We start from the raw sequence: 11,285 nt of genomic DNA on the forward strand, positions 1-11,285 counted from the left end.
ACTGCTCTCCTTTGAAAGAGGGAAGAGACAAGAAAGTGGTAAGAAGAGGAGAGCACTGGCCATCACAACAGCGCATCACTCAAACTTGCTGAACTAACAGAGATGGCAGAGCAAGTTTTCCCTCACAGCAAGACATGGGTCAGGAAGGGAAGGTTTTCTGCAGAACCAGCACCCCAGTCATATTTCAAAACCATGAACTGATAGGAAAAGATGAAGGAGGAGGAAAAAAAAAAGGAGAACCTTACTCTGAAAGTTCTCACTTCTCTATTAAAGAGCCCATTTGCTCCTGTTTCTGACTAATGACAAACAAGAGTATATTCATTACAGAGGCTACTGCAACTGAAAGCCAAGTATGGTCTTAATTAAAACTCCAAATAATAAGAGGGTCATTAACAATCTAGCAGTGTAAGAAAGCTGAAGCTGGGCAAATGACAATCATGCAGACTTAAAAATATAGGCACTGTTAAAATGCTGGTACTTATCTGCCTCTGGCACAATCTCACCCTGCTGCAGCTTCTTCAGTCTTTCAAAATTTGCATGTGACATATTTCAATTAGATATCCATTTGTCAGCAGCCACTTAGTTACATTAGAAGAAATGTACAGGTATATAAAGTATATGGCATATTGTAAGACTGGAAGACATTAGACAGTTTCTGCTTCTGGAAAAGATACTCTTTTTTTCTAGACCTTCCCAATAAATCAGTTTGCCAAAACATTCCTTTGGGAATTCAGTAGCAGCATCACGAAATGCAAGATCAGCGAATTATTAAAATACTGTAGTAACTCAGAGCTGAGCAACTAATGAGCTGTAAAGTTCATTTCTAAAAGCAGGACACTCATACATTAAACACGTCCACAGTATTTTCACTGTTCATTATAAATATTAATTTAGAGTTGGAAGGTGAACTACACAAAATAAAATTCAACTCAGACGGATTCTGGTAACATTGTTTTTAAGGATCAAGTTTCTTTGGAATAATATACAGTAACTAAGGACGCAACTTTGCCAGCTTTGGTATTAAAATGCATTTTAGCATCATGGTGAATCCCAAATTAGGTCAATGACAGATGAGCAGAAGCAGACAGATGATTTTCAATTTATCAAACACACTGAACTCCTACTCACGTTGCAAAACTAATCCAAAATTACCATAAATGAAGGCTATTTTAAATAAAGGTAAAAATATGGGAAGCCATCGATCATCCACATACGTAACACTGATAATGAAATTCCTGCAAAGAAAACAAACATCAAATCTTTACTACAGCGCACGATATTATGCGTTTCATCCATCACAACGTGCTCTTCCCCTCTGATAAACAAGGACACAGTAGCTTGTAGAAATGCTGACGAGTAGAAGAAACCAACTCCGTACTAGCTAGGCTTCTTCTGCCCACAAACTTGCCATTTCCTTGTGGTGCCCAAGACTCAAAGCAGGAGAGGACACAACACAACAGCCTGTACTATGTAAATAGGGAAGATAACATCAGTGCTGCAAGGGTTTCCAAAACCGGTACCTAAGCGACAGTACCTGTCTAAAAGCAGTAGATGACATGATCAAATGCTTACCTCGCTTCTCCTGAACTTTAGTATGCTTTGTACTTAGCAAAGATACACATACTTGAACCTCACTGATAATTTATTGAAGGTTGTTGTGAAGTGGAGGCTCGATAAAGGCTGGAAGAAGATACTACTAAAGCTATAGATCTATTGTTTCAGAAAGTAACATGACTAAACAATTGTTTCAAGTATATTAGAAGCCAAAACACGTTACTATGCTTCTCCAAAGAGTATTGTATTTTAGGGAAAGTTATACTGGCAAACTTGTAAGACTTGGTACTTGCCCCAACTCACAAAAATTGTTGAGAAGGGAACAGATAACTTAATAAAACACACTATAATGTGTTTCCTATGTGGAAATTAGAAATTTATTCATCTGCATAGTTAAACCAATAATTCCATTAATGTACTAAATGTGAAACTCAGTAAGACACAGGCATGGCAACACAGAAGCGTCAATAAGAAACAAACCAGCAAATTAAACTAGAGAATGTATCGACCTTGCAAGCATGACCGCAAACAGAGGGAAGAAGCTAAAAAAAAAAAAGGCAGCAAAAGACAATTGCCTCTGTAAGATACCTATAAAGTGAGTGGTGTAGAGAATGGAAAATACAGATAAAATCCACAGGAAAAATATTAATTATGAACTATCAATTACAACAAAAACAACTTCAGCTGGGAAGACTCCTAGATGAAGAAAACTATGTACCTTTGCTCTAGGTGGGGTTTTTTTCTCAGTTGTATGCTCTTGAATGCTGGACTTCATTTTGACCTAGTAATACCACTCCTATATTCTAATGGTTCTTCAAACCAAGCAAAGAAAAAAAACAACAAAAAACCCCACTCCCTCCTGTAACACCAAAAAAGCCTTAATTTGTACTGTGAGTCACAAACGCTTGATGCAAAAAAGTGATGTTAATATGGTGCAGCACACAGGACATTTTAATAATGGCTTTAAGAACATCAGATTCCTCCTCAACCAGATTACTACATACTACAAAGAAGTTGCTCTCCCTCTGACATAACCGTATAGCCAAATTCAACTGTTCCTCAATGTACTGTCAGGACCAATAATAGACTCTGAAAAAGGCCACTCAAACACATTTTCCTAAATGGGGAAGATCAGCCTGCAGAGGGATTCAGGTGGCCCTTTTCTATTTCAACTGGATGACTGCCTAGCTGCTTTTTCAAGAGTTAGATGCAATTAGGATATTACTGTCGACAGACTACAACTCTAACATCCAAGAGGAAATGGCAATTCATTCAAATCAAAAATATGATACTGATGTTCATTCACAAGTAATAGTTTTAAAAGCATTTGTAGCAAGGGAACATTTCAATTTTCCATTCAAAACTCATTTTTACCTTTTAAAATTTTCTGACAATCAGAAAAGATGACCTAATTTTCTTTTTTTTTTTTTTTTTTAAAGCTTTTTGTTAGATATTTGGTGCATGGTAGTTTCAATTTCTGGTTTTCACACTGTTCTGGAATGGGTTTTAAGTCCCAGAATCTCCACAAAACACAGATCTACATCTTTTACTCTTTAAAACTCAAGGTCTTTCCATGCTCAATTAGTTTTTAGCTTAAAGAATACATCAGTGAAGACCAAGAAAGCGTTTGCACACTATTGCATATCTCTCTCTCTCTTGCACATATTAATGTTTTTAATATATTGCCCATGAATATATGGCCCAGGCTTCTTTACTTGTGCTAACTCTCAAATCAGGATCACTTCAATTGCTTGAATGATTTATTTCCTCTAATATCGAAGGGAACAAGTAGAAAGGAAGCAAAATGTTAATAATTAAAAGTTAGATGTGGAAACCAAGAACTGTAGTTCTACAAACGCTCACTCCAATGAACTAAAGGTCTGTCAGGCACAGCTCCCCATATCCTGAATGCCCAGAGTCTCCAAGGTGGTCAGAAAGATCAATTTTCCATTTTGCAGAAACCTGGAAGCCACTATTACAAAAGGGTATCTGTGGAGCAACGCTCTTTTAAATGAGAAGTTGTCAGGATGACATGATCTGACTGCAAGTATCTTGCAATGAACAAAACAGCAACCTCCAGGGAATGACGCCAGTCAGCAGTGAAGGGAATTAATGGCTAGAGCCAACACCTGGAGTCGCAGTTTCACTGCAGCAACAGCACGCAACATCCATCCTGTATCTAGCAGCCTTGGAGCTTTACACCGCTGAAGGGCTTGCCGATCTTAATAGAGGCATACTGCTGAGAGGAATACTGGTTTTGAGTAAACATCTTTCAAAAAACTTATTTTCAAATCTCTACCTCCAGCCTTTTCCGCAAAAGAAGTTTTACCAAAACTTACCTCTGGGTACTTTAGTTTTAAAGTTTTATGCATTTCCCGAAAACGACTGTACCGCCTGAATACTGTCCACGTCTCATCCAGGACTGTTATCTATATCAGGCAACACAAAAAGAAGAAACAGAAGTAAAACCACACAATGTATAACACTAAAAACCACACAATATACAGGGTTATCAGATTAAAACAGGCAATTCTTAGTTCCCTTAAATTCATAAGCTTTTATAGGTTTACTTAATTTTTCTTTCGTTACAGTGACAGAACTGTATTTAATAAGTAGCACTGATTGCAAAGCAAAAAACCTGAACGCATTTATTCCTTACTCCAGAGAGGTTTGATAAGGCTGTAAACACATTAAAATATCCCCAATCATTCCTTGGTGCAGCTATGCAGCTCACAGCATTACCATCAGTGGGTGTTCCATCAACTAACGGATAACACCCAGCACAAGCGTAGTGTAGCCTCTCTATACATTCATAGACATGTATATACTCTCATATACACACGCACACAGAGACACACACAAATAATAAATACAAGTTTCTCGGACACACAGAGTTCACTACCACAGAGACTAGGATTCCAATTTGTAGGGTAAAAAAATCATATATGCCAGCTTTCAGTAGAAGATATTCCTTTAAAACACTCTTGGGCCATGTCATCAATATGTTGATGAACGTCCCATTTACACAGGAAGTTTCATTAAAATCAACAGAATTACTCCTGTGAATAAAGCACATAGCAACAGGAGCAAAGGGGGAGGGCAAGCCAACCTTACCATCAGTTATTCACAGAATCCTCACTGAAACTGAGAAACCGACAAAAATTTCAGGGAAAGAAAATTTTTCACTGCCTGAAATTAGGTGAAATGAAAGAAATTTGTAAGCAGGTCATAAAAGTGCTACAACTGGAGCCTTTAATTTTACAGGGGAGTCTTTCTGCAGCTCTGCTGATCCAAGGCTACCAAGAAGCAACGCTGCAGGGAGAGTGGGCATTTTTCTACACCAACTAGTAGAGCTGGAGAAAGCCAACTGGCATTGCCGAAACCTGAAAAGACTGTTGCTTTTTTAATCTAACAGGCCTAATATGTGATGTTACCTCTGCCTAGCTATGAATTTATGCATGAAGATCAAAAATAAGCATTTTCATAAAATGCATTTCACAAAGACACAGGCTTGGCTTTTAATCCTAAAGTGACTCCTAAAATGAACAAGTAGATCCCTCGCTACTGAGTGTATCAGAAGGTTAGAGTGATGGAAAGTCGCAACGGAGCAGGATAACTTAGTAGGACAAAAAGAAATCGGAGCAATAAAGCCAGAGGAAACCAGCGTCCAGGCACCATTGCTGACAACTGCTACCTCATGCTCGCAACAAACTCATCTCTGGTCCACCCTTCCCCATCCCCGCTGCCTTTGCTGGTGTATGCAGAACAGGGAAACTGGGGGACGTGTTTCGGAAACCGGAACTTGTTGTGTGTCTTACGACATCAGGAACCAGGTGTTTTGGGTTTGTTGGTTGGTTGGGTTTTTTTTCTATTTTTACCTCTATTTTTAACTGAAAGATGTAAGTAAACAGAATTGGCCTTCTCAACTCAAAACTTTTCACAAGTATTAAAAGGTAGGTTCTTCTAGCACGACTCCACAAAGTAAATCCATTATTTCTGATAAAAGCCATCTTTCATGTCACCAATAAGCTTGACTGCTACTAGGACATCTGCATGATGGACTATATTTCCTCATTAAAAATTTCAGGCAGTTGCCCTCCCGCAATAGATTGTTAATAGTGTCTCAAACTTTATAAATCAGGTGAATGGATTTAACATGCATAGGCAGGCTTAACTAAAAAAAAAAAGTAGCAATTCAGGAATATGCAAATTACATTGATCTTGATTAGCCAATTAACCATTTTATTCTGAATAATCACTTTAAAATAAAGGGCCTTGTGATTTCAATGTTCAAGTAAACATTAGAGTGCAATGGATAACGATAAAATAAAGATGTTACTCACTCCTGCTTTCTTTTTGCTTTAATTCTGTATTTTAATATTTCTGACTCATGAAATTTTGCTGTGATAATTTCATTTGTACATGGTCTTTATTCAAAAGTGGCCTCTTTTTTCCCTAGGGTTTTCACAGAAGCATGCCTTTAGAGGAGCAATCTAGCACAAAGCATTCAGGACTCTTCCAGCTACACAGCCCGGAGAAGAGCATGCATGTCAGCTTGCCGATCAAGTTGTTCGCTGTGCATCTGACAGCTGTCTAGGTGACAGGGTGGCACCAAACCTACCCAAATCAAATTGCCTGCAGCCACTTATTTATTAGCTTTCTTCTACAAAGTTTAATGAACAACTGTAATACTTGTTAGAGATGGGCAGGAAGGAAAAGAGCAAAGCCATATATCTGTGCTGCCTAAGAACCGAAGGATTTTCTCTAGAGAGTTCTCTGGTGGCTTGGCTTGACCTGCCTTGGTCCCCATCATCCTCTTCATTTACTTTCCTAATTCTTGCAATGAGACTAGCAAGTAATGCATTGCAAATCGTTGCTGTTGTTACTGAAAATTTTTCCTCTGTTGAGGCGAGATGCCGTCAAGCCACTCCCTCCCTCCCATACTGCTGATATTATTGGAAAATTAATTTCAAAGCTAAAGAAAATCTTAACCAGTCCCCAGAGCTCAACAATAGTGTTATTAGGATCAAGTTCCACTCATATAAACAGGAGAGTTACAGCGCACCCGGCATAGCAATAGCATTTCCAGAACATGGCCTTTTACTCCTACAGCTGATCCAGCCAGTCGGGGCTGGGATTATTTTCCCCATTTAAAAAAGCTGTATGACAGACTATATACTCAGTATGGGATGGGGACATATGCAGATCTTTTGAACAGTAGCAAGTAAAGCAAATTTGGATAATCCTTTACTTTTTGCTTGTAATTTGCTAATGTAGTAGTTAAAAATATTTTCTTAAAAAAAAATATATATGGTTGACTAAATCTCTAAGACAGATTTTCAAAATATTCTTATCGGGGCACGTAAGCGATCCCAGACTTGCCTCAGAATTGTGGGTTTTTTTTATTCAAGTGCACCATTTGCTATGTAAAACTCAAATTTGAAAGGAGATAGTACAGTTCTGTCTCCTTATGTTTTCTTCTGCAGGATGACTGACAGAAAATAACCTAACAGACATTTTCAACTTATTTCACCGTAAAGCATGTCATGGAATTTGTTCCCCTTCTGCCCCACAGAAATAGAAGTAAAACCATAGAGGAAAAAAAGAAATATTCCACCTGATTCTGAAGCAATCAGAAAGAACAGAACATGCCCACCTTACTTATCTAGGCTGGTTAAACTGCCTACAGTAATTGTAAAAATTCATATTTCTCTAAACGGACCTTGTTGACACTGTTCCTCACGCTGCCTATGAATACAGCATCTGAAGAGCTAAAGCTTGCTTAAAAATTTCTTCGAACCCTTTTTTATTCATTATTGAGAGTACTAATCTGATAGAGTTGAGGGAAGATTGGGCTTTTTCTTTTTTCTAATTTAGGTAGATATGGGGCATGCATCATTTTCTTTAAGAACTACGTACCAATGAGCACTGCTTCTGCTTTACTCCAATTCTGCAATAGCTCACTGAGCTCAGAAAGAAACTTTGACTAGAAACATGGACATTTTGAGCAGCCCCACCACAGCATTTGGCTGAACAGAACTGTGACCAGATCTGGAGAAAAGCACTGCTTTGGGGTGCATCTGCCTGGATTTCTCCTATAAAGAACTTGTCAGAGATGACTGAAAGGCTTTGAAACACAAGAAAAAGCCAGTTTTGAAAGAATATCAAACAGAATAAATAAAATGAGAGAAGTCAGAACAACTAGGGAAAGCTGAATAAAAACGAGAAGGCTTATCTACAACCTTCCCTGTTGTTAGAGGATCCCTTGCAGGGCTGTGCTTGATTCCAGGCTTTGCTTCCATCACCTGCTCTCAGGAGACCCTGCGTGCCTTTATGTGAGCTGGACATCCCTCTTCCCTGCTGCCTCGCTGCTCCTTCTGCCATCCATAGGTACAGTCTGCAACCACAGGCACTGTCTGTAACAGATGCCAACAGTCTTATCGATGCAAAAGCTCTTCCCGCATGCTGTTTCTAGCACAACCTTGTCTGAATATTCTGTGTATCACAAGAAAAACAAAGGAAGAGGAGAATACCAGAACAGTTTTCTGGTACTCTAATTCAGCTCTAACATAAATATGTTTAGAGCTGATTAAGCTACTACTGTTTCATCATGTCTTTAAAGACAACATATAAAACTGTCGCTCAAATGGAAGTTTTTTTGGAAATGTATCTATTCACACTGAATACTTAATAGCAGACCAGCACAAATAGCTCCATGACATCTCTTGCTGCAAAAGGAGAAGGTTCCATCTTAACTCTAATAAAGTATGGTTTGGTTTCTATTTTGAACTCTCTCCAATAGGTTGTCATGGGAGTCACTCAACATATTAAAGCAGGATCTGTATCCAGAGGAAGAACCTGAGTGGACAGACCATCTTGCTGGCCCATTCCCAAAGGTTATGTATGTCTAGATGGAAGATGCTGAACCTGCACTAAAAGAAAATATTTTTTGATGATATGTTAGAGTTGCAAGACTTATGAACTGACCATGATGCTGCCAAGAAAAGTGGAACTCACTTTCTCTCTTTTGGCATATAAAGAAAAAAATCTTTACTAGTGCATGTCACAAGAAGAAATTAATAGATTTCTTATGTATTAGATATGTATATGTAATATAATAGAAATGTATTATATTTGCTCCTCTATACACCAATATGCCAGGATTTAACTACACACACAATGACTAGAAACATCTGCTAAAGAAAATACTTCTGAGATACCTAGGATTCAAAGTTTTGGGGACTGTCTTACAATTCAACTCAATCATCCCTTGTCCCTTTGTCAGACTTCAAAGTGCTGTTACACACGGATAGGTCAGCTACCCATTTTCCCAAGCGCAAGAGGAACCTTGGCGAAGAAAGCTTATTTGGGAACTAGCAAAGGAAACTAGATTAACAACGCCCCAGCCCTTCCCCAAGACTGACAGGTATTCTGATATGAGATCACCTGAAAAAAAACTTGAGCAAAGTAAAGTAAGGCTGAAATAAGGAATTATTCCAACAACTGACATTATTTCATCCCTTCTTGATGGATCAGGATACAAATGGATACACGTCCTCTCCTCACTGCCCTGTCTTCCTACTTTCCCAATTTTTAAGGCAAAAAAATCACTATACCATGTATTCTGATTTCCCACAGAATAAAAGTAACAGCAGCTGAAGATTAATACAGATCAAAGTAGAGCTGGGAGCTCTGCAGGGGAAAGGTTTAAAATAGAAAAGTTTGTGGAAAGTCTGTGGATTGTAGCTTGGAGCCAAATCCTGACCACAGCAAAAGCAGCCCACTGTCACATACAGAGACCTGGTAGCAAAGGAAAAAGCATAAACAGTTAATCGATTTGTGTAAGGGAATGACTGTAAGAAAGATCCCAAAGACTGCCAAACTAAAGTCCAGGGGAGCTTCAATAGAAATATTTAGTGCTCTAAGGAAGTTGACAGCCATGGAAGACAATTATTAAAGAGAATAGCCATTCCATATACACCGCTTTTAGCCAGAGCACCCTGTTCTTTCCTGGTTACAAATTCCACCCCCTTCCAACATTTTTCTTCTATTACATTTCCTTCCAGGTAAGTCCAAGTCCTCCTGCACATACTCTTTAACTGCCCCTTCATCCTAAGATCTTGCAGATGCTTACATGGATTTTAGGGATGAAGGGAGAATTACTTGGAAAAGAAATCCACCAACTTACTAAAAAGAGAAAATACCTTTTTACTGTATTTACCTTCACTAATCATTACCCAGTTCAGTAAGTCCCATGTGCTGAAAATAGTTGGCAGCTAGAACAGTCCTTGGGGAAGTTTTGCACTAACTCTTCTCTCAGCATCTCTTTGGCTCTGGGCTTTTGCTGGCCCCAGGAAATTCAAGGTTCAAAAGGCAAAAGCAAGTATTTCATCCACAAATTGTGCAGTATGTTTCGAGATGAAAATTTAATTAGCTCAAACAGAGCTAAGGTTGCCCATCTTGGTAAAAGCCTTTGCAAAAGAGAATGTGAGCATAGTTCAAAAAAGGTCCTCCACACAGTGAGGACAGGTCACTCCTCCAACTTAAACCAGCTAATGAAGCATCTGGCAATACATTCAGTGAAGAAGGCTGCCAATTCTGTCTCTGATGCCATGTACATCAGTTATGCTACATGGCCACATGCACTGAGAGCACATTTCCAATTAGACTTCACATCTTGCTTTGAAAAAACACTGGCTTAGTACCAGAGCAAACATAATGAATATGCATTTTTTCCAGCATTTCTGCACAGAAGATCAACTGAGGAAGCCACTAGAATGGAGGGGAAGCAGATAACAGTTTGGAGAACGAAGACCTTGGAAAAACAGGGTGGGAAGAATCAGAACAACAGAGAGCCAGAAAGGAATCAACCCTTTGTTGTGGATATGTGCAAAATACCTTAATTATGCTTTCATTATTACAGGTAAATATTTCAAGTCTAATCATTTTCTATACCTGACACTCACATCTCGATAAAGGGCTTTCCTTTAACCAATATGCATGTAATCCTTACCTCTGCAACACCTTCAACTGAATTATTTGACATTGGATCTAGAACTGCTCACCCCAAGAGTCTGACCATCAGCCTCCTGTGTACCATCGATCCACTTGGAAAGTACCCGTCTTTATAGTGTCCTGTATTGTGCATGCCTTCTCACAGTCTCTCTTATTTAGCAGTACTGAGGCCACTTAGGCAATGGAAAGAGACAGGACCAAAAATTGCAGTTAGTGGAAACAAAAACTACATTTCATTGGGGTTAGTAAGGTGATTTCTGGAATCTGCAGATTCTCAGGTGCGTTTCAAGTTGCTGGTTCCATCTTCGCTAACTGTGACGCTGTCGCAGTGAACACCGAAGGCTGGACAGAGCTATTTGATTTTAAACAAAAGGCATTTTTCTATTTTTATTGCTACTATGATGCTACTGTTGTACAAATGCAAGCAACATGTGTACAGAGAACCCAAACATTAAGGAGAAGCAACTGAAAAGCACTTACCTTTATTTCAAACTCATAGTGTGCATCCTTTCCCTGCCCACACAGGACATAGCGTGGAATACTAATTTTAATCGGGTCCTTTAGGTCGTCTGGATTTGCTCCCAGAGAACGACAAACCATCCGCTTTCATGTGCATACCAAATAGGGAGAACAAAGGAAAACCAAAATCACTACATAAGGAAAAAAAGAAAAGTACTTCACTAAAAATGAGAAAATGTTCCCGGCCAGAAGAGCAG

At 38.8% G+C, this 11,285-nt stretch overlaps 1 protein-coding gene across 2 annotated transcripts in view; it reads right to left on the bottom strand.

Moving 5' to 3' along the window:
- The window catches only part of KIF16B (kinesin family member 16B), a 129,303-nt gene that overhangs the window by 35,929 nt on the left and 82,089 nt on the right, over nt 1-11,285 (bottom strand). For both annotated transcript variants that reach the window (XM_009328728.1, XM_009328727.1), the window contains 2 exons: nt 11,050-11,172; nt 3,894-3,983 (listed from right to left, as the gene is read on the bottom strand). In XM_009328728.1, the coding sequence (XP_009327003.1) occupies nt 3,894-3,983; nt 11,050-11,172 (213 nt within the window). The remainder of the gene's footprint in view (nt 1-3,893; nt 3,984-11,049; nt 11,173-11,285) is intronic.

This window comes from Pygoscelis adeliae, unplaced genomic scaffold, assembly GCF_000699105.1.
Source record: "Pygoscelis adeliae isolate BGI_AS28 unplaced genomic scaffold, ASM69910v1 Scaffold16, whole genome shotgun sequence".
Classification (NCBI taxonomy): Eukaryota; Metazoa; Chordata; class Aves; order Sphenisciformes; family Spheniscidae; genus Pygoscelis; species Pygoscelis adeliae.